The sequence below is a fragment of the Microcaecilia unicolor genome, chromosome 11 (assembly GCF_901765095.1).
Source record: "Microcaecilia unicolor chromosome 11, aMicUni1.1, whole genome shotgun sequence".
NCBI lineage: Eukaryota > Metazoa > Chordata > Amphibia > Gymnophiona > Siphonopidae > Microcaecilia > Microcaecilia unicolor.
This window is the reverse complement of record NC_044041.1, coordinates 15528005-15551972: the sequence shown is the minus strand read 5'-3', so window position 1 is coordinate 15551972 and position 23968 is coordinate 15528005. Positions and strand designations below refer to the sequence as shown.

Sequence of the window (23968 nt, the reverse complement as noted above, 5' to 3'; positions counted from 1 at the left end):
GGAATGTATTGGCTAATTCAGCCACTGTTCTGTTTATTTGAAAATTCAATAAAAATAGTTTAAACTAGAAAAAGGGTCACAGGATGTAGCTCAGGGACAACCCCTACTCTAGACCTATTCCATATACATACCATCACATGCATCATAATGGTATATGTCAAATTATAATCCACAAGCAATGTTCTTGAAAGGTCACTGCAAGATAAATTAAGTCAGTATTTATCTGAGGCAGTCCTGCACACAGATCAATTGAAACAACACAATCCGGTCAAGATTTCATCTCAACCCAGTCCTTAGGACATACTCAGCCAGTCTGGTTTTCAAGATATCCACAATGAATATGCATGAATAAATTGGCATGCACTGTCTTCATTGTAGGCAAATCTATTTTATGCATATTCATTGAGGGTATCCTGAAAACCGGACTGGTTAGGTATGTCTGGTGGACTGGGTTGAGATCCCCTGACCCAACACTACTTTCACGTTGGAGCTCAGCTAAATATGTAGTGCTACCAAGTTATCTAGTTCTAGGAGGGAGACTTTTTGGCCAGATCTAGTTGTAGACTTACATCCCAAAGCAGTGTGGAAATGGTAGTCCCATTGAAATCAGTACTGCAGGTCCCCTAATCATGCAGCAGAAATCCAGGACTGGCCTGAAATTTCCCTCCTAGAACTAGGTAATTTGGAAGCTGTGGAAATGAGCGTTAAAGAAATATCTCTCCCTAGTAGATGATATTTGGTTTTCAATATCCCTCTCATATAGGTGTCGGTATAATACCCTTATTAGTGCACCATAACGTGTGCTTAATAGACAACAGATAGAGGTAATGCAGGGTTGTCACCTATTTAGCAGATAGCAGTACTGATAAGTGTGGAAGGTTCATGGGTGAAGGAAAGAGAAGAGATTAAGGCTACCAGGTGGGACGGGTTGATAATGGATTGCCCACAGGCAGTGCCTATCAGTGTGTTTAAATTCCTGCTTTGGCTGACTGCTCTGTCACAGGATGGAGATCTGGAAGGGTGTATTTCTTTGCCTTTCCTGGTTGGCTGTTCTTGGTGCTCAGCATGGTAAGTGTGTTAAACTGTTGGCTGTTTTGTTGTATAAAATAACTATTATGTCTATTTGTATTTGCTGTACCTCTTAAGTAAGCCAAAGTGGCTTGGACATTAAATGAAATTAGGAGAAGCAAAGTTTTATTATATGATATAGAATAGATATGTAGGTATCTTTCCTAATTCATATGTTCCCAAACTTTTGTGCTGGAGGAACCTTAAGTAGTCGGGTTTCCAGGCTATCCATGATGACTTGCATACGCTGTCTTTTTGGTACAAACATCTAATCTCCTGAATACTAATTCAGGATATTTGAAAACCTGATTGGGAGATGGGTCTTTAATGCTGACCTGATCTTTTTCTGAGATTGCCTGCCTCCTTTGGTCTCTGCATGTTCAGCTAACTTTATAAAGGGGAACCATAGACTGTAATATAGTAAATGATTGTGTTGGTCTTTATCTACTGTTATCTGTCCAGTAAGGTGGCTAGAGGTATACTTGCGATGCCCTACCTGCCACTTTATGCAGGGTACACCCCTCTGCCCTTGACTGCAGAGCAGAATTTTTCCTTTAATGGGTCTTAGGAAAAGAACTATTTTGCTTCCCCTTCATCAAATATATCTTAAAACTCATACAGGGCCCTGCATGGTCCTGAGTGTAAAGGAAAATGGGCAGAGCACAAAGAAGCACTGTTTACCAGCTCCTGCTCCTAACTGGAAGAATAGACAGACCTATTCAGTAACTAATCGTGCTGGTTCTCTGCTACTCATTCTTTTCCTTCAAGAAGGAAATAAGCAAAATCTGGCATGGATCCTATTGAAAGGGCCCTGTCCAAACATCTGGGCCCTAGGCAGTGGTGTTCCTTGGACAGCTGGCACTTTGTCTTCCCTGCCCCCGCCCAGTGCATTGCCTCCTACCTCCTGGGGTGCTGTGAGCTGCCACAGGGCTGTCAGCTCTGCCAGTTCCCTGCTCCCTCTGCCCTGAAGCAGGAAGTAACATCAGAGGGAGCAGGGAGCCGACAGCTGCATGCCTGCTCCCTGCACCCCCACCCCACTCCACGCCACTGTAGTATGTACCTGGCGTGGACGGTCCCCACTGCCTGGCCCTCGGTACACCAGTGGCCCTGGCCATGCCTAGTTTGCCTCTGTATTAATCCTGTCCTTTTGACTGATGGCTTAAGAGGAACGGAGATCATGTGATCTCTTGATTCCCACAGAGCTGCTGCCTGGCTCCATCCCCACCATACCTCAGTTGTGTGGTTATAGCACCAACAAGTCACCCCTACCCCTTTAAGCAGCAGGAAATACCTTTAATGAAACCTCATCTGTTGCTGTCATGGGACTAGTCTCATTATAAAGAACTGTATGATTTGTGGTACTCTAATCGCAAGACTGGCATTACATTAATAAGACATTGTCGCCTACTGCCAATGGAGGGTGAGACTACTGAGCTGGAGCTCTTGGCTCCCCACTGGGAATGTGGGTGATGAACTGAAAAAGTGGGAGACTTGGCAGGAGTACCAATAAATGTTTTGCCTTAGGGGAGGCTATTCCGTAAATCACCTTTTCTGTAAAGAAATGCTTCCTGATAATAAGTCTTTGTCAATCTTACCCCCAACCTTCTGTGAGTGGAGGAGTAGCCTAGTTGTTAGTGCAGTGGCCTGAGAACCTGGGGAATTGGGTTCGATTCCCATTGCAATTCCTTGTGACGCCGGGGAAGTCACTTAACCCTCCATTAACCCAGGTACAAAATAAGTGCCTATATACAATATGTAAACTGCTCTGATTGTAACCACAGAAAGGCAGTATATCAAGCCCCCCCCCCCCTCCAACATCATGACCCCTTCTTCCATTGTAAAAACAAAACTGCAGGGTTTTAGCTATATGTTAACCTCCTTTTCTAGAGTGTGCCTATACAGCAACATATATGTTTGCTGAATGATTCTGAAAACTTCTATACACCCCACTACTGGAGACTGCAATGCCCTTGTGAACAGAAGCTGTGCTGTTCCACCCTCCCCCCCCCCCCCCCCCCCCCCCCCCCACTGCCTCAAGGAGGCACTATTTCTTTGTGTTTGAATTGTGTTAGGTCAGTGGGTTCCCAAAATTGGTCCTGGAGGCACCCCAGGATTTTTAACGGCATTTCCACATTGAATATTCATGAGATTTGCATGCACTGCCAAAAGTCCCAGTTCCTGACTTTAAACCAGTCCTGGATGTTTGACAATCCTGTCCTGGTGTATTATGGGATATGTAGTCCCCAATTCTACTCATTGAAATCAGTGCTGCAAGTACCAGACAGCTTTAGGGTATAAGATGAAAACTAGGTCTGATTAGAAGTTTCCCTTCTGGAACTAAGGCATTTAGTAGCTCTGTGTTGTAATCATATTTCTGGCTAATCTGCTGAGGACCCTGTATGGTTGGATCAGTGATGCAAACATGGAAAAAGTCATAAATGACTGACTTGATTACATTATGTGTATTAGAGCATTTAAGATGCAGAAGGGTGTGGCTTTTGTTTTTTTTTGTTACCAGTGAGAAGCTTCGTAAGTGATCACTGATGCTGGACTCTTATCCTGTTTCAGAGATGGGAAGGTGGTAGAACTAGAGGACATTTTGAAGCTTTAGGGGGGCTGACTGAATGTCAGGTGGTATTTTCAGGGAGAGGGTGGTAGGTACCTGGAATGCCTTCCTGTGGGAAGTGGTGAGATGAAAATGGTAACAGAATTTTTTTAATGTGTGGCATCATGTTGAGAAGATGGGGAACCAAACGAGCTTAGGGGTGTTTTAGATGGCCCCACCAGTAATTGGAAAACAAAGCCAGTGCTGGGCAGACTTGTGTAGTATCACATCATCCCTTATGGCCGTCCAGGTCTTTATCTGCCATCATCTACTATGTTACAACAAATTGCCTTAACATAAACCATCATGCGATGTCTATTCTGGCCTTCATGGTATAATATTCGAATTCTTTCATGAAAAATGGAATGGAGGTTAAAGTCACATGCTGCCAACGATGTTGCCTTCCTGCTTTGTCTCCATCAGATCAGAGGACTAAAAATTCACCAGTCAAAAGTTAGCCAGTAGTGGTCAGTGTGTGTTTAACTCTTGATCAACACAAGCAGAATTACACCTGGATACGCAATGTTGGGCACCAGCATTGAAGATCTGAGGCCGTGCTGGCAACTGGGTCTTATGCAGGCTCCAGATGAACATCAGCCAGGACCCACATAAGAAGCAGGTGATATCACCTTCAGATTCCCTGGGCTACTTTGGGTGCCCCTGTGGTCTAGGGTCCTACAGGATGTCAACTATTCCTGCTCAGTGCAGCTTGAGTGTTGAAACAGCCAGCTACCACCTCTAGTGGCAGCCTTGCAGTACTAATGAGGACTGGCACTGCTTCTAGAGGCTGCTGTGGACATTTTGAGGCTGAAGCTGCAACAAGCCAGAGCAAGCAGACATCCCTCCTGCCCATAGGACCTCCAGTGTTTTTCCAAGTTGGTCCTGGAGCACCCCCTTGCCAGTCAGGTTTTCAGGATATTCACAATGAATAGGCATGAAAGTGATTTGCATACACTGCCTCATATGCAAATCTTTCATGCCTATTTATTGTGGATATCCTGAAAACCTGACTGGCAAGGAGGTGCTTCAGGACCAACTTGGAAAACACTGGTCTAGACCACCAGGGAGCCTCATTAGAGCCTTTATCTTTGGGAGGGAGGGGTTAACTTCTGTCTCCATCCCAGAAGTTAACCACACTCTGGCCAATATTCAGACCAGTACCTGGTTAGCTGAGTGGCTGAAGTTTAAAAAGCCTATTTTGCTGTCCTAATTTTAACCACTCATTTAACTGGTTAGTGATCTGACTATTGCCACTAACCAGACCATCCCAGATCAACCAATCAGTCCAGGGGTGACTAGTGTTGCTATTCAGCAGCACTAGCTAGTTTAATATTAGCAGTTAGGCAAGCACAAGCCCTTTAACTGGGAAGGAGAGACTGTCTGGTTCAATCGCTCTTCATATGACCGGTCAGCTTATAAAGGAGCAGTTCATAAGCTACAGCTTCTTCCCCTCGTCTCCCATCCTGATCGCTGGAATGCTACATATGTTTGTATAGGTAGTCAGCTGACACAGTGCATGTGTTTAGTTCATAACAAACATAAGATGATAAATGTTTTATTTTATTGCATTTGTATCCCACATTTTCCCACCTATTTGCAGGCTCAATGTGGTTTACAGAGTTTTGTTATGACATAGTCATTCCAGGATATCAGATGCAATAGGTAATGTCCAAAGATGAAGGAAGGTGTTTAGGTAGGTTAGTATAGAAGGTGGGCATTTGTAACTGGGTGGGTTGGTGAGGTAGTTTTGTAAGGCTATGGGTCCTCTTTGTAGGCCTTGTTGAAGAGATGTGTCTTCAGAGATTTGCGAAAGTTAGTTATTTCTGCAGTGGTTTTCAGGGCTGTAGATAATGCATTCCACAACTGCGTGCTCATGTAAGAGAAGATAGTGGCATGTGTCAACTTGTATTTTAGTCCTTTTACAGCTGGGGAAGTGCAGATTGAGAAATTTGCGGGATGATCTTGTGGCAGGTCCACGAGGTTTAGCATGTAGATTGGGGCGTCTGCGTGAATGATTTTGTGTACAATCATGCAGCTCTTGAACGCAATGCGTTCCTTGAGTGGGAGCCAGTGAAGTTTCTCTGTTAGGGGTTTTGCACGTTCATATTTAGTCTTTCCAAATCTGAGTCTGGCGGTGGTATTCTGGGCTGTCTGGAGTTTCCATGTTGCCATGCTAGTTCAGACCGAAGGTCCAACAAGCCCAGTATCCTGTTTCCAACAGTGGCCAATCCAGGTCACAAGTACCTGGCAAGATCCCAGAACCGTAAACCAGATTTTATGCTGATTATCCTAGAAATAAGCAGTGGATTTTCCCAAGTCCATCTTAATAGTGGCTTATCGACTTCCTTTAGGAAATTAGCCAAACCTTTTTAAACCCTGCTAAGCTAACTGCTTTTTCCTCATTCTCTGGCAACATATTCAGAGTTTAATTACACATTGAATGAAGAAATGGCTGTCTGTGCAGGAAAATATCATATTGCCCGAAAGCAAACGCAAAGGGTACATTTCCCAAAAGCCTACAACATGATACAGGGCCACTGAGGGGGGGGCGGGGAGAGACTCTGGGTATGGCCTCCAAAGAAGGCCCAGCACCAGAAGGTTCTGATCCCTGTGTCTCTCTACTGCTCCTGCATATGGAGCCTAGGGTGGTTGCATTAATGCAATTACTCGGAAACAGGAGAGTGACCAAGCAGGAGCAGACTTAGGAAGGTGCAGGGGGGGGGGGCAGCTGGTTCTGTCTCAGTGGCCCTGATATAACAAAGAACAAAACATTTTTCAAAATGTGTTTAGGTTTTTCTTAGTATTTTTTCTATGTTGTGTTCCCCCCACCCCCAAGTGGACCAAGATATATATATCTAATGTATGTTTGTTGTTCATCTAACCCATATACATAAGAAGAAATGGGTATGTTTTTCTCATCTCTTCTTGATTTGGTATTTTGAATCTTGTATCTTGAAATCTATAATTGCCATGCTAGATCTTGTTTTGTATCTAGGGCAATGGTTACCAAATCTGGTCCCGGAGGCACCCCAGCCAGTCAGGTTTTCAGGATATCCACAACAATTATTTATGAAAATTTGCATGCAATCTCTCATGACTATTCATTGTGGATATCCCCAAAACCTGACTGGTTGGGGTGCCTCCAGGATCAGGTTTGGGAACCACTGATCTAGGGTACAGGTGTGTGTTTTAGAGGGCAGTGGTTCTCAGCCCAGTCCTCGGAACACCTAGTCGAGTCTTCAAGATTTCAGCTATGAATGTGCATAAAATCTATCTTGACGCACTACTTGGGTTGTGGATGCACACCTCCATGGAATGGACTTAGTTTCACTTTTGCTCTAGATTTGCCAGTTCTAGGCTTGCCCTATTCATTGCAGGGACCTGTAGCCCTCAAGTAGGAAATGGATTACAATTCCCTGTATGCAGTGGGGTAAACCAGGACTGGATCTTCTGCCAAGCAACTCTGGAGCCAATATGCTACTCCCTACAAGGTTCATGACCAATTATCAGTACTTGGGTAAGGTTCTAAGCATAAAAGTGACATGCTCAGACTCCTCACTACCTAAATGTTGCTTCTTGTATGACTTGTGATCTTTGATTCTGGTTCTTTTCTCAGCCCCTAGTAACTCTTTATTCTATGAATGCAATGCTACTGGCATTGGGCTGGCTATAAAGGTGGATCCACTCGGCACTGGCTACATGCTGGACCCCCTCTCTCTACACTTGGGTAGCTGTCTATACTCCTCCATAACTGAACTGAAGGGATATATTGTCTTTGAGTACAAACTAAGGGACTGCGGCTTCTCCCGACTGGTGAGTGACCTCTCAGGTTGGAGCTGTGGCTAGTATACCCTTCGATTACTGAAAGGGTTTAAAATATGCACAATAGATCTACATTTTTGTGATGAGACCTGGTCTAGATGGTTCTTGAGTCCTGTCAATAGGAATCACTTCTATTATAAAGTAGAACAAGGCAGAAGAGCCCATCTGATTGGTGTGTGGGGGGGGGGGGGGGAGCTGAAATGCTTGTCCTTAAATAGTAATAGAGTAAGAAATGATTTTTTAGTAAGTCTGGGTCCAGTTTTAACCCTAACACTCTTACTGGGCAGATGAGGTGGGCCATGCTGCTCTTTATCTGCCACAGTGGCTCTGGAATGGGCATAGAATATTGATATCCTGTAACTTTCGTTCAATATCCTGTTTTCTCTTGTGGAAGTAGAGTTTCAATGTCTTTTTCAGACTTCAGGAGCAAAAGTGGAGTATTTTACCAATCTGGTCTACAGCCCTCCTTTAAACAAAGAAAGATATTACTCCAAGTCCATCAATGAGCGCATCAATTGCACATCTTACAGGTATGAAATCTCTTCAGGTTTTTTTTTTTTTAAGTTTCTGTTGCAGCCAGCCCAACACCCCACCAATCCATAATTCTTTTGGCAGTATTCTGAAAATGCCAACCAGGGCGTCTGCTCTACTTGTCTGTCCCTGAGGCCTCTAGACCAATGGTTCTCAAGTCTGTCCTTGAGGCAGTCCCAGCCAGTTGGGTTTTCAGGATATCCACAATGAATATGCATTAAAATTCGCATACAGTCACATGCATATTCGCCCAACTGGCTGGGTGTGTCAGGACTGGGTTGAGAATCGCTGTCCTAAATGGTTAACTGCTGCTTGTGTAGTGTGATGCTCTTCAGAGGTGGTTGTCCCTATGTTTCCCCATGGATGTGAAGTTGGGAGATGATCTTTGGACTAGTGCAGTGGTTTATTACTGTGGTACTTCTGTGAGAATAGATGTGAACAGATTACATTTTGGGAGGGGAGTCTGGTTTTTAAATGTATTCCTCCTGTGCTCTAGGAAACTGAGTCCAACTCCTACTCCACTGTCCAACATTGTTGCCCAACTGTCGGGATTTGGGCACTTGATCTTCCAGTCAAGGCTGATGAATCGTGAGCAGTTATTTTATTCCCACTCTTCTTGCAACACTAAATGTCCTCTTTGCACCTTCCTATCCCATATTTCCCTCTACCACCCTCCCCCCCCCCCCCCACCTGAAAAGTTCAAGGAAGCTGGAAAGAGACATGATTTGCCTCCTCAAAGCTAGGTGGTCCCAGACTGTCCATTAACATAGTTGATTCATCATGTCTACCTGTACAATCGATAACACAGGGCCTATGCCACCCAATACACAAAAATACTTGTGACAAGAGGTGCCAACTTTTGGGTGCACCAACAGCTACAGTGTCCGCTCTTACCTGTTTCATTGCAGGGCATCGGACCACAGGCCAATTCCCCCCCCCCCCCCCCCCCCGCCTCCATACCTCTGTCTACACCAGCAATATGCACTGGGGAGCCCATGAGTTCACAAGCCTCTACTGGTCTTGCTCCTCCTGATACATTCTGTACTAGTCGGTGGCATGTTCAGCCGGGCTTTCGCATGCACATAGACTTGAAGGCTTCCTGGTTCACTCTCTCCATAGTCTGCTATTGAGACTAGATGTAGGGGAAGCCACTCCTCACCCTAGGATCGGTGGCATTTATTCTGCCAGGTACTTGTGACCTGCACTGGAAGCAGAATATTGGGCTAGATGAACCACTGGTCTGACCCAGTATGGCTATTCTTATGTAGAAGCAGAAGGTAGGGAGGTAACTTTGAGGGGGAGAGAAAAGGCAATGCTGGATAGGAGGAGGGAGGGTGCAGACCTACCAAGTCTCCTACATTCAGCGAGAGACTCCCGCTTTGGCAGGTCATCTGCACTCCCGCTGAGACACTTCCTGCCACCATCTCTGCTGCTGCTCCTTCCAATGAGCAGCCGTGGCAAAACAACAAAAAAAATACAAGTGCAGAGGCACAGCAGAGCTGATAGTTCATGCCTGGCTGCTCATGGGAAGAAGCCGCAGTGGTCAGGAAACACATACTGGGTGGAAGAGGAAGGGGGGAAAGGATGTAGAGGGAGGCAAGAGGCGCTAAAAGAGAGCAGAGGGGAGAAAATGGTAGACAGTGGGGATCTGGATGGAAGATGGTGAGAGAAAGGGACATAGAAAAGGGCAGGAGAGGGAAGCTGCTGGGGAGAAAGGGGGATACCCTGGCTGGATGGGAGGGAGGGAGGGAGAGAGAGGGGACTTGCTGAATGGAAAAGGTTAGAGACACTGGATGAAAGGATGGGGAGAGAAAGAGGGAAGATGTTGGATGGGGAAAGGATAGAATTGGTGAAAGACTGGAGAATAATAGGAAGGGGCATAGGGAGAACAAGAGTGAGGGAAAAGATGAAAAGCCATAGGTGAATGAAGTCTGGACAGAAAGGCAGAAAATTTGAAGAGAGAAAAGAAAAATGACAGACGGACAGGAAACGCTGGCGAGAGATGACAAAGGAAAGCAGAAGCAAAAGACTGGGACCAACACAATTAGAAAAAATAAATGGACAAACAACAAAGGTACAGAAAATTAATTTTATTTTAAAATTAGGATAAAGTAATGTGGTAGCTTTTGTAAATAAAGGAGGTGGTACCTGTCTTGACCTGACCTGAGGCAGGAGATTTTGGCCTCTGAAAAAGGTATTAGGTCAGTACAATGAAAAGGTATCTTATTTTCCATTTTCAAGTGCCTGCACTGCTCATACAGCGGACCTCTTCAATTAGCAGGGCTTGCTCAGTGCCACAATTTCGGAGTGGGCTTAAGCTCAAAGTGGGGGGACCGAGGCGCCTCAAGGTTGTCCCTGGGGAGAACAGATGTTAGATAAGAGGCGTAATACAGTAAACTGAAACACTCCCTCTTGCCCATCCCTGCTGTCACTGGTGTAAATAAAATATGTTCTGGCATGGCCATGGGACTGAGGTATGGGGTGGGGCTGGGGGTATGTACTAAAATCTCCCTCTCCAAATTAGGACCCCTTGGCAGTTCTCAGGGTGCCAGAAACCTACCACGGGCCCTGATGAAATGTCCTGCCTTTGTATTTATCCCTTCTAATAGAAAAGGACTAATACTTTATAGCTATGATGTGTTTGAACATTGTGCTTTCTCTTTTTTTTTTTTTTTTTTAAGAGGACTTTAGCTCCCCCTCTAATACATCTGTCTATCCTTTGGGCTCTCCTATCAATGTGGAGTTCACGGTTCAGTCCTCTTTCCACCAGCCCATGAAGATCTACATCGAGGAAAGCACAGCTGCTCCAAGCAGGAATCTGTCCACAGCTTCACTGAACTACAGTGTGATCAACAACCACGGGTAATGCTCTGGGCACAGACGGCAGAATAGGGTGGCTGTATGAGCCATAGCTCTACCCAATCTTTGCCCCACCCAGCATCAGCAGCCAAGGAAGGGACAGAGCTTGGTTTTCTTTTGGCCCTTAACAAGCAAAGATGTTTTTCTGGTCCTGGGTAGAGCCCCTTTAGAAGGGGGTCAGTTTGAAATATGAGAAAATCACCCCTTTTTAAGGGCATGAGCTATAAGTACACCATTTCAACACAGAGCTACAGTCATGCCCAATATTCAAAAGCACCAGCTAAGAGAAGTGCTTATTTTAAGTAGCAGACACTTGTGATTTTCACAAGTTCTGAATTTTAAATTGGGGTAGGATTTGAGAAGAGGGAAAGAAGGTTTGGCAGGGATGGGGCTGAAGGTTGTACAGTGATGAATTCAGCTGAATAACTTTGGATGTTAAGCTACTATGCCAGCATTTTCCACTGTAAAGCTTGGATAATCCACATAATGATACAGATAAAAGATCTGTATTGACTGTTGGGCCATCCCACTCGGTAGCATAGCCAGTCTTTGACAGCAGGGGGAGCAGACTTTTTTAATAAAATAATGCAAGGCTGAAGGGCTGATCGCCTAGATGCTGTTTCACTCGATCTATTTGGGGGAGCAGCCACTGCCCTTGTGCCTTCCTGCCCTAGCTACACCTCTGGTCCCACTGATTACTGATCCCTAAGCCCACCTAAAGAGCCCCTGTCTGTACTGGTGTGTGTTATCTAGTCCCATGGCCCACTGACATCTTTCTAGGTGGTGTCAAATCTTATTCTGAACAAGATTTGTTCTTTCTAAGGTGTTTCATGGATGGTAAAGTAGCAGCTTCCAAGTTTATGCCCAGACCAACTGATGGGTCAATCCGCCTCTCTCTCCAGGCCTTTCAGTTCACCAATAGGGATTCAGATGTAAGTAAAACTATTTTACATTGGATAATAAAATCCTTTATTTTCAGGGGGAAATGTTCCTCATTGTTTAGCAAAGATGCAAGCGTGTTGATCCCGCAAGTCTTAGCATTAAGATGTAAGACCAAAGCTGGGCAAGCTTCTATGGTCTGGTGTACCGTAAATGGCAAAAACAGATCGGGCTCAAGGCTGGAATGGGCTTCAGTGGCAACTCCAGTAATAAGTAGGACCCAGTACAGGGCAGCCTTCTACAGTTTGTGCCCCAAAATTGATAAGGGGGGAACAGATTAAGTATGCTGCTGACATTTACTATGTATGGGATCGCGCTTCCAGAAGGTATTGACCTAATTGAATAGGTAGGAAGAACTGTTAAGACTGATAGGTTCCGTCAATGAATCCTATCCCATAGTGTTTTAGATCTGTTCATGGTACTCGCAGGAGGCCTCCCTGCAGTTATCACAGCGCAGCACCACTTTTCTCTTGCAGATCTACCTTCATTTTACAGTTCTTGTATGGGATCCTAAGATGCTCACAGACCCTACAAAGAAGGCATGCTCCTTTAACAGAGATACTGGCAGGTGAGAGCTCTAGGAGGCTGATGGGAGTTGGATGGGATCCTATACTATCTGACTAGAGAGGGAGATCTTATGGGATCTCATCTCTCCCTACACTCCTCCCCGTGAACTCCGTTCACTGGGTAAATGTCTCCTGTCGTCCCCCTTCTCCCCCACTGCTAACTCCTGGCTCCGTTCCTTCTATCTCGCTACTCCCTGAGCCAGTACATCAGGCTCAGTCTCTGGCTGTCTTCAAGTCTAGGCTTAAAGCCCACCTCTTTGCTACTGTTTTCGACTCCTAACCATGACTCTTACTCAACACCCTCACTTATCACCCCTACCTCTGCAATTTCCCCACCCCTAGCTGTCTGTTCGTCTGTCCAGCTTAGATTGTAAGCTCTGTTGAGCAGGGCCTGTCTTTTCATGTTAATTTGTACAGTGCTGCGTAAGTCTAGTAGCGCTATAGAAATGTTTAATAGTAGTAGTATGATGGGATGAGTTATTTAATGCTCAGATCTTTCCCATAGGTGGGAACACCTGGATGACTCATCTTTGAGTTCTATATGCAACTGTTGTGACTTTGTCTGCCAGTCGTCAGAATCTCGGCGTCACAAAAGAGACCTGGAAGGTACCAAACTAAGAATAGCCTAGTCTGTTTTCAGGATCCTTATTCTGATTCTTTTCTTTATAGAACTGATTCATACTATAGATTTGTTCATTATTCCATGAACTTTATTAATGAGATTGTGTTAAGTGAGAAAAGAGTCCATTCTTAGTAATTTTATTAAAAGGTAGAATAACTCGGCATGCACCCTGTGTAATGTTGCTTCTCAACCCGTTCCAGACTGCGGGTTTCTTAACCATCTTTCTATTTTTTTTCCCAAGATTTTGAAGACCTGGATGGCCTTGTCCACACTGTGGTGCTTGGGCCCATCATGGTGCAGACGTTTGGCCCAAAGGTTGGAAACTTTGTGTGGGACACCCTCAATGGCTCTCGCATGACCAATGCCTCCAGAGGTAGTGCCTGAAATTAATTCAAGGGCTACAGTTGTCGAGTATAATCTGCAGCTTAGGAGTACCAAAATGTGACCTTGGTTGATTATAGACTTGAATCTGAATATTTTTTTTTTTTTTTAATTACAGAACTTGTCGTTACACACTCAATATTGCATTACTTACTTATCCATTTTCTGTTGACAATACAAGTCTTTTTTTTTTTTTAAACTGTTTCTAAAAGAGTTAATGGAATTGCTGCTTAAGAGGAGCTTCATGTGTCCTAATGGGTGGTTGTTACAACCAGGTTAATACGTGACCCTATCCAAAGTCTGAATACTGCAGAAACTACAGTGGCCTTTGCTGCCTCTTCTGTTTTTTTTTTTTTTTTTTTTGTGGATTTCCAAAAAGATATTCCCAAACCTATAATTCAAGTGCACAGATAAAGGCTGTGAGAACGGAGATCTCTTGACTGTGGTCGCACATAGGCAGGGCCTATAGCATACATAAAGCAAATCGCTTGTTTAAAAAAATGTCTTGGGGAAGAGACCTCAGCATTATATGCTGTCGCAAACTTCAGTTCCCAGTTAATCTTTCAATGATCAAAGAAACACCTCAAACCTTCCACTTGTATGTTTTAACTTCAGTTCTTAATTGATTTATAAAAACCATTCCTTCAGAAAAGTCATCAGTCAGCAGGTCCAATATTTAAACACTTATTGGGCTAAAAGCACTTGAGCCTATAAACACCAGCGGGGGGGGGGGGGGGGGGGGGGGAAGAGATGATCAGCCTGTGCCAGCAAGTGAGCTACTTCGGCCATAAGCTGAAATAACCCCGGATCTTCGATGTGGGGACAGGCACTGAATATCCAGGTTTGACTACCAACGCAGAAGTTAATGCACCAACTTGATAACCAGCCCCCCCCCCCCCCCCCCGTCCGAACAACTCACTACATAAAAGTTTAGGACTGCTGTGTTGCTGTGTAACTTATACATTTAGTTAGCTGGTTAGCACATTGAGTAGCGATACTAATGGTTAAGTTGCCACTTCACCCCGGCTCGGCCCTGACATCCATTTAGGGGGACGGCTGGGTACTGCCACTAACTATCCCCAGATAGAGCTCCACGCAAGTAATTTAAATGGTCAAGGAAATGAACAAAGTTCAATTTTTAAGTGATTTTTCCAGAAGTATTGCATTAAAAGTACTTAAACTGTATCCTCTAACCCCCCCCCCCCCCAAAAAAAAAATCCAGTATTTTAAGAGTAAGATCTGCTTGTGAAAGGTACTCGACTGTCTCGGTTACAAACATGAAGTATGGTGTCATTTGTTCTTTTTCCTTCTACAGAAAAGTACCCCAGTGCAGTGCCACCAGCGGTTGGCGCCCTTCTGATGGAAGCTGCTCTATTTCTCCTGTTGTGTCTGGGGGTCTGTCTGTACACAAGGTGGGGGCACAATCCCTTCCAGAATCTGGATGGGGCTAGTGCACCGCTGATCCAATAAATCAGAAAAAATGTAAATATCTAGTTGAGATCTTTTGGCTTTTTTTTTTTTTTTTTTTTTAAAGGATATTGATACTGGTTGATCATTTTTGTTGAATTTAGGAATATGAATTCAAAAAGAGAATCTTAACAAGTTTGGGTTTTTTTGTTTTTTTTTTCCTAGAAAAAAATAAGAATAATCGGGTCTAGGAGCCCTTTCACCTCACAAGGGATGGAAGGGGCTACCAGTATTCTGTTCTACTGGACCCAGACTTATTGCAACGTCATCTTACTCTGCACCCTTCTGCCTACTATTTTGGGGAAAATGTTCTGGGTCTCTGGCCTTTCCCTTCCTGTACCCCATACTGAGCAGATGGTACTGACTTTCCCTGCTTCTTGCTGTCTAGTGTTCAGTGTGGTATGAGACTTACTAGTGTGCAGGATTGATCTGCCTAATAATTCACAGCTGGCCCTACCTCTGGCACCCCTACCCTTTACACAGCTGGGGTTTCTTTCGCCATGCCAGGTTTAACACGTGGTGGTTTTTTTTTTTGTTTGCTAAGCTGCATTCATTTGGTTGTATTTCCTCTAGTTCTTGATTTCGGTTTGAGGTTGCACCCCTGTGCTATATTGTACTAGATTAGTCTTTTTCTTTTTTTTTTTGGAGGGGGGGGGTCCGGGGGTTCCACCCACCCACCCTGTATAATAGTTATCTCCGTTTTGAGAATTAACATTAGTAGTAAGTTCCCTGATGCCAGGTTTTGTGCCAACATCTATTGGGCACTTCTCCATCTATGGACAGTGTTAACTTATGTCTTATTAGAAATGTTGATACTTTTTATTACGAGTGTGTGGCTTATGCATTTTACCTGGTTTAGGGGTCCTTCTACCAAGCTGCAGGAAAAAGGGTCCTGTGTTAACAGTGGGGGCCATGTTTTCTTCCCCCCCCCCCCCCCACCCTGAAATGGCATAGCCTGTTCTATATGGTACATTAATCAGCCTTTATTTACTTCTGACTTGCTGGATCTAAGGTTTCTTTTCTGCTCTCGTTCACCTACGCTTTACGCAGCTGGCAAGTACTGTTTTTAATCTCCTTCCCACCATCCCCCTAATGCGCTAAAATATGCCTGTGCATTAATTAAATGAGCTAGTTCATGCAATTGGCACAAGTTGGATTAAATTAACGTGTACACACACATTCCTCCGCCTAAAGTTTATACAGGGGGCAGAAATGGAAGGGCCCTGACTAAAAAGGGGAATTCTGCACCATCTCTTTGGGGCGAGTGGCCACACCTCACTGTAGGTGCAATCACTTTATTCAGCCTTCATGCTGGGAGGGGTACAGGCTCCAAGTCTCTTAAGGCGGTGGGGGGGGGGGGGGGTCTCTTACAAAGGTGTGCTAGTGTTTTTGGCACATGCTAAAAATTCATATGCAATCTAATGGTCATCTTTAACGTTTAGTGCACAGGGCCATTGAAAGACAAAACTCCACCAGCCTGCCCCCTCCCCTGCGGGTAGGGCCCACTTGTCTCCTGTTCCTTTGGACTGCTCTGCTGCACAGTTCTTTCTGCTTGCCGCTTCAACTCCCATGATTGCGGGAACAGGACATACTTCACACAGGAGGTGGGATGAGGCAGGACCTGTTGGTGGCAGAGCAGAGTTACGATGATAAACTAGCACTGTGGTACACAGGAACAGGAGACCAATCTCAGGCATGCTGACCCTCCTTGGAGGCGAGGCTGTGGGGAATTTTACCTCTTCCTCCCTCCCTCCCCCCCCCTCCTTGCAGCCTTCTAGCGCATCTTTGTAAAAGGGGCCTTAAGTGCTACAGTGGTATTAGGGAAAATGAGGGTAAAGGTATTCTACTCCCCTTCCATCAATGTGAACTTAAAGTGGTGCAGTAGCAAAATTTAAATTCAAGTTTAGTAGGGTGATTGGTCTCTGTGTAGTGAAGGCTACGCTAGCATCAGACCTTCCAAAGCAAGGGCTTTCAATGTTTAATTGTTCTGCACCGACTTTGTATATTGAAAAGGTGTAATCAATAAAAACTGCTCCAGGGACTTGCATACTGCTGTCAGGGACCTGGGTATGACATTTGAGGCTGGCATACAGGCTAGCAAAAAAGTGCTTTATTTTTTTTCACGTGGGAGGGGGTTGGTGGCCACTGGGGGACTACGGTGAGGTCATCCCCCATTCCCTCTAGTGGTCATCTGGTCAGTTGGGGCACCTTTTTGAGGCTTGGTCGTGAAAATAAAAGGACCAAGTAAAGCTGGTGAAATACTGCTTAATGCTGCTTTTTTTTTTTTTTTCCATTATCTGCGAAAGCTGGCCATCTGGTAGCCACACCCATGCCCTGCCTTTTCGAAGGGGCGTGTCGCCAGCAAAGCACTTTTTGCTGGCGAGGCGACGGGAAAGCGGCGATGCTGTCAAAAAAGCAGCTTTTGATTATACCGATTTCGCCGCTTTTCAGATATCGCTGGCCATCTCCCGATTTATGTCGGAATATGGCCGGCGATCACTTTTGAAAATGAGCTGGTTAGTGCCTAGTTGACCACTGTCTGTCACTGTTGCAACATGTACAAAATCAGATTCATATTTTACCTAACTTGTAAAATTGTGTAGTTTTGGGGCTAATAAAATTTTGTAGTAGTGGGGGAGGGGTAGCACTATCTGTCCAAGAAAAATGGAATGGGTTTTCTGGGAGTAGCAGGGGCCAGAGTTTGCACTGTATTCTGACTGATATGATCTATAAAGAAGTTGGGAGTGAAATTGGACAGATACTTTGATAAAAGTTAAAATCACTGAAAGTTGTAGGGGGAGCCATGCTGGGTTCTAGGTCCAGTGACTAGTACAAACAGTGCCAAATTTAAAAACTACTGTATGCCCCAAGTAAAGGCCTAATGCCCAGAGAGGTTACCTGAGCTTCTTCTCATACAGTAGGGTCTAGTTTTAAGAATGAGAGTACCTATTCAGCTGCCTGAACACCTCAGCCACTGGATTCCTTTAGCAGTGCAGGTCCGTGTGATTCTAGGCAAATCACTTAACCTTCCAGTGGCCCAGCTACAAAATAAAAATCTGTATAGAACGTATTTGATTGTAACCATAAATTTCACAGAAATAACTAATGAAATCAGCCTTGGGATAACCACTATGCTCACTTAGGCTCACGCCTTCAAATTAAAGCTTACCATGGTCCCCGGCAATGAATTCCAGAGTTTAATTTATGTGTTGGGTGAAGAAAAATTTTCTCTGATTTTTGTTTTAAATTTACGCTGTAGTTTCATCGCATGCCCCCTAGTCCTAGTATTTTTGGAAAGCGTGAACAGACGCTTCACATCCACCTGTTCCCCTCCACTCATTATTTTATATACCTCTATCCTGTCTTCCCTCAGCCGTCTCTTCTCCAAGCTGAAAAGCCCTAGCCTCCTTAGTCTTTCTTCATAGGGAAGTTATTACTAGGAGTTATTGTGGACTGAAACTTAACACTGTTGGATCACAGCAACTCAACCACCAAGAAAATGTTCTCTCTGGAGGCTAAAACGATTACAGTCTTATTTCCCAAGAGGAGTCTTTTGCAATTTAGTCCGATCATTTAGTTTTAAGCTGAATCGATTACTGCAATGGCATACGCAGGGTGCAGAGACCTACTTCTCAAAAAACTACAAACTGCCCAAAACACAGCAGCTCGACTTAATCTTTGGAGCATCAAAGTTCACCAGTTCCAGACCACTCCGTAAGAAGTTACACTGGCTTCCTGTACAGGAGCGAATAACTTTTTTTTTTTTTAATTTGCACCCTAATCCATAAGATCCTCTACGGAGCAGCTCCAGCATTTATTTATTTATGGCATTTATATCCCACATTATTCCCACCCATGGACAGGCTCAATGTGGCGTACAATAGTCTATTAAGCAACATTAATACAAAATACAGGAATTAGTGTCCGAGAAGGGAAAGAGAAACAACAGGAGGGAGAGGGGAAGGTGACAATTTGTCAATGTGGCTGCCGTGGCTCAGAGGGATGTAACACCAGGAGGGCCCACAGCATATGCTCTACCGAAAAGGAAGGTCTTGAGCTGCTTCTTAAAGGTCGGGTGATCTCGCTGGTTTCCAAGATGGCGCTGTGAATAGACACACCTGTGTGTGCTCCTGGAGGCTGCTGTGTTTGTGAGTTTCTCTTGGTGCCTCTGTAACCTTGTTAACCATGGGGAAGCGGAGGGGGAAGGTAAAGGAATTTCCTTCGGTTCCTGTGACCTCCTCAACGATGAAACAAACAACCCTGCAATTTCCCAGGCAGCAACCGGGTCCTCAGGGAACTTCGACCCCCACTGCAGCTCTCGGCCCTTCGGAGTCGATTGAGAGTGGAAACGGGGCTTCCATGAGCCCTGTGGAGCGAAATGCACCTCCCCAGCCTGGAAGAGAGTTGCTGGCTGTTCAAACAGAGACAGACACCGCCGAAGTGGCTCAGCTGGTCCTGTCTGAGGGTGTGACTGCAGCAACTGAGAGAGATTCTCAACTTCCGGGAAACATTACTACAACAGGCTTCAAAGGTATTGCCTCAAGCTATTGTTTCCAAGTTAGCTCGTGCTGATAGTCTACCTCAATCTCCTCCTGTGGCTAGTGGAGTGATTAGACCAGCAATTGTGACGCTGGAGTCACTATGGGATATGGTTTACAATATCCAAACCTGTATGCAAACTACTTTAAAGCAGAATTCTTCTGATATTGAAGTTCTTTCTGAGGCTGCCCTGCTTCAAGCACAAGTGACTGCACAACAAACCCAGAAATTGGAACCTGTGGATATCAAAATTCAAGAAATGGGATCTATAGAAACAGCTTTGGTTAAGGACAATAATTTCCTACATAAACGACTTGAATACCTTGAAAATCAGACTAAAAGACTTAACCTTAGGTTTCTTAATTTTCCTAAATCACCATTAATTTCTCCTTTGGAGATGGTTAAAAAATATTTGGACATCCTGGGAATGGACAAGGACTCACTCCCTCCCATTACACGGGCTTATTACATCGGGCGTACTGGAGTGGAGGTGGGAAACCCCCCCCCCCCCCCGTAATAGGGGAGGGAAGAATCTTACCTCATTCCTAGAAAGCTCATTAGAAATAGTTACTCAGAGTTTAACTCTGCTTGCCACTTTCGTGTTGGAGCCTGATAGGAATGCCGTACTGCGGCTTTCGTTGAGACACTTAGAAAATCTGTTTTTGGCCTCAAAGGTCCGTATCTTTCCAGATCTCTCACGGCCTACACAGATGAGACGAAGGGCCTTTTTGGAACTTCGCCCCAGGGTGGTGGCATTGGGAGCAAATTTTGTTTTGCGATTTCCTTGTTTTTGTAATGTGATGCTTGAGGGTAAACATTTTCAGTTTGTAGATCCAAAACAGTTGAAAGAGTTTATTGATGCAAGAGTTGATGTGAATATAGTAAACCTTCCCTAATTTAGCAGGCTGGGGTCTGAACCAGAGGAAGCATCTATTGATTATTAATTTTTGTATCTTTTTTCTTTTTTAATTTCCTTAATCTTGGAATCAAATTTCTTTAACTTGTGGACAAATGGGCTGTAAAGAAATATACTTATCATTGAATGCCCTCCCGCGGGAGGTGGTGGAGATGAAAACGGTAACGGAATTCAAACATGTGTGGGATAGGCATAAAGGAATCCTGTGCAGAAGGAATGGATCCACAGAAGCTTAGCTGAAATTGGGTGGCGGAGCAGGTGGGGGGAAGAGGGGGTTGGAGGTTGGGAGGCTAGGATGGGGGAGGGCAGACTTATACGGGGTCTGTGCCAGAGCCGGTGGTTGGGAGGTGGGAAATACTGCTGGACAGACTTATACAGTCTGTGCCCTGAAAAAGACAGGTACAAATCAAGGTAAGGTATACACATATGAGTTTATTGTGGGCAGACAAGATGGACCGTGCAGGTCTTTTTCTGCCGTCATCTACTATGTTACTATGTTACCTAATGTTAAATAATGCCGATTGCATATTCACTTTATGTGGTGATATATTGGAAAATTTAAATAAATTAAAAAAATAAAAAAAAAGTCAGGTGATCTGGGGTGAATTTGACCACTTGGATGCCCTTGTCAACTTAAAGGAATTCGCTTAGATCTTCTCGTTCATACTTAAACCTCCATTACCCTGCGTGTTCTGGTCTCAAGTACAAAACCGCACAAGCTTCCACCTTTTCCTATATCAGCACTCATGTGTGGAATACATTACCTAAATCTGTAAAACCTGTTCAAGATCATCTGACTTTCAGGAAGTCTCTCAACACCTACTGATTTGGGCAAGCTTACCCTAAAGATCCCGTCCTGCCTCTGTGATTCCTGGACTCCAACTGCTCTAAAGATCTTGTGGACTACTTTCTCCTGCCCTGTACCTTTCCGCCCCTCGTATCACTTTCCATTTATTGTACTTTTCTGTTTGTTAATTCAGTGTTGTAAGCCACATTGAGCCTGCCAGGGGTGGGAAATTGTGGGGTATAAATGACATAAATAATAATTTTCCCTACTACGGGAGAGCAGCCCTTTAGACTTCTTGCCCTTTAGAAAAATGCTGGAAGCTCATCTCTTTAAGCAAGCCTAACCTAATGCCCCAACCTAATCTCGCCAACTTCCACCCCCAATTCTGTTCTGACTTAAATACCAACCTCCCATACTTCTCTTTCCATCTCTCCTTAATTTTATCCCTCCTCACCCTTTTCTCCCAAATTACACTATCTTATCCTGTCTACCCTCTTTTATCATAGTCATATATTATCTAGCTATTAGATTGTAAGCTCTTTGAGCAGCGACTGTCTTTCTTCTATGTTTGTGCAGCGCTGCGTACGCCTTGTAGTGCTATAGAAGTGATAAATAGTAGGTTAGTAGTCTCTTGTAACCAGAGCTAATGTTGTGATGTCATAATGCCTCAGGCCACCAATAAGAGCCAACCTCATCAGTGATGTCACAATGGCTTGATTGTCCTATACTTGGCTCACTTTTATTACATAGCTCTTTGAGCAGGGACTGTCTTTCTTCTATGTTTGTGCAGCGCTGCGTACGCCTTGTAGCGCTATAGAAATGCTAAATAGTAGTAGTAGTAGAGGAGTAGCCTATTGGTTAGTGCAGTGCAGCTCCTTGTGACTCTGGGTAAGTCACTAAACTCTCCATTGCCCCTGGTACAAAATAAGTACCTGAATATATGGTAAACTGCTTTGAATGTAGTTGCAAAAACCTCAGAAAGACGGTATATCGTCCCATTTCCCTTTCCCCCTTTCCCTTATGACATCACAATATCAGAAGTGAGCCAAGTATCAGGCAATCAAGCCATTGTGACATCACTGATGAGGTTGGCTCTTATTGGTGGACTGAGCCTCCACCTACCCTCCTCTCCTCCTTCCTGTACACATTAATTGATTTGATTTGCTTACTTTATTTATTTTTTGTCTATTAGATTGTAAGCTCTTTGAGCAGCGACTGTCTTTCTTCTATGTTTGTGCAGCGCTGCCTATGCCTTGTAGTGCTATAGAAGTGATAAATAGTAGGTTAGTAGTCTCTTGTAACCAGAGCTAATGTTGTGATGTCATAATGCCTCAGGCCACCAATAAGAGCCAACCTCATCAGTGATGTCACAATGGCTTGATTGTCCTATACTTGGCTCACTTTTATTACATAGTTCTTTGAGCAGCGACTGTCTTTCTTCTATGTTTGTGCAGCACTGCGTATGCCTTGTAGCGCTATAGAAATGCTAAATAGTAATCTAGCTCAACTTATCATACACTACTAAGCCCAACTTTACATTGTTTTACTACTGTTTTATTAAAATTCTATTAACTTTGTATTTCAAATTACTATGTAAGCCGCATTGAGCCTGCATTATGTGGGAAAGCGTGGGGTACAAATGTAATAATAATAATTATAGTGTTAATGGGAATCACACATTAACACTTGGGGCCCTGCTTATTCAGGCACGACTTAAAAATTTAGCACACACTAATGCTAGAGCCACCCATACGGGTGCCTCTAGCATTAGCACGTGCTAAAATCGCTAGTGTGGATTACTAAAACAGGGCCCTTAGTCTAAATATATCTATAAAATTAGTTTTCCTTTTTTTTTTTTTTTTTTTTTTTAATTTTCATGGCTCCCTTGGTTGAGTTATACCTCAAGGTAATCTGTTACCTCATATCCAATCTGTGACGTTTGATTATATTAGAAGCTGATCCAATAAACTTGTAAAGTGTGTGTATATTTATTTACTGCCATTTTGAAGGAATTCACTCAAGGCAGTGTACAAGAAGTCAAACAAAAGCAATAGCTAATTACAGCAGTAAAAATATTAAAATAGCAATACAAAGTATTGGCATTGTATGGTTTGGTTCAAGTTGGGTTGGGATTCAGCAGGAGAGAGTGGATGGTAACGCCATGGCCAGGAACAATGAGAACAAGGATTGTGGCTCTTCATGGATGAGTACTGTTCATTGTACCACTCGGGTTTCTTGGCCAACCCAATTTGCTTTGCTATGGCTTTTTTTTGCTTAATAGAGCAACTTTTTTGGTTTAATAGTTGCAGGTTTAAGTACATTTTAGCACTTTTTCTCACAGTTTTCAATATTTGAATAGTATTTTTTTAGGAATCAATGGTTTTTCCTCTACAGTTTTTTTTGCAGTGGTTTATTCCCCCTCTCGTTTTGAATGATCTTGAGACCAATGATAAAAAAAATCTTACTCCGATTATAGGTGAGATGCACTTGGTAAAGGTGCAGATAGTCCTTAGAGAATTGTCTCACTAGGAAGATTTGAGGTCCCATTCATTTGTTACATGCTGTGTTGCACTGTGAGGCTAATGGCTCAATAGCAAACTGAGTTTGAATTGTTAGTACAGATTATTTTTTTTTTCATGATTTATTGTATGATATATTACAATGTTTAACACAAAACATTTCAATAGACAGCATGGGGTGTAAGCAAGATGGAACATTTAGATGAGAGAATAACAAGAGTAATAAAATAAGGGAATTAATTTAAAGACTGTTGCAAATGAGGTCAGAAAGGTGCTTGATCATTATCTTAGCTAGGGTAGGAGTGGGTAAACATGTCCTGCAGCTGGTGTCATTTACTTCTTCGGTT

The 23968-nt window shown here is 43.9% G+C and overlaps 1 protein-coding gene across 2 annotated transcripts; it reads left to right on the top strand.

The window, feature by feature from the left end:
* Window positions 1–960: 960 nt before the first annotated feature.
* LOC115480462 (zona pellucida sperm-binding protein 3-like) lies at window positions 961–14875 on the top strand. Of its 2 annotated transcripts, XM_030219156.1 has the most exons (11): window positions 986–1068; window positions 7051–7190; window positions 7290–7486; window positions 7913–8025; window positions 8523–8614; window positions 10708–10888; window positions 11709–11817; window positions 12301–12392; window positions 12896–12996; window positions 13254–13385; window positions 14709–14875. In XM_030219156.1, exons 2-11 carry the CDS (start codon window positions 7094–7096, stop codon window positions 14861–14863), a joined length of 1269 nt encoding a protein of 422 aa, XP_030075016.1. In that variant the 5' UTR covers window positions 986–1068; window positions 7051–7093; the 3' UTR covers window positions 14864–14875. The 2 variants fall into 2 exon arrangements, with proteins under 2 accessions (XP_030075017.1, XP_030075016.1); XM_030219157.1 differs by lacking the exon at window positions 7051–7190 and having other exon boundaries at window positions 961–1068.
* The last annotated feature ends 9093 nt before the right edge of the window (window positions 14876–23968 follow it).

What these genes read in the sequence shown, in the direction of transcription:
- LOC115480462 (XM_030219156.1), top strand. Translation starts at nt 7,094, where the DNA reads ATGCAGTGGGGTAAACCAGGACTGGATCTTCTGCCAAGCAACTCTGGA. An exon ending in GACCAATTATCAGTACTTGG is followed by an intron (nt 7,191 to 7,289) that starts GTAAGGTTCTAA and finishes TTCTTTTCTCAG; the next exon opens with CCCCTAGTAACTCTTTATTC. An exon ending in TCACAAAAGAGACCTGGAAG is followed by an intron (nt 12,997 to 13,253) that starts GTACCAAACTAA and finishes TTTTTTCCCAAG; the next exon opens with ATTTTGAAGACCTGGATGGC.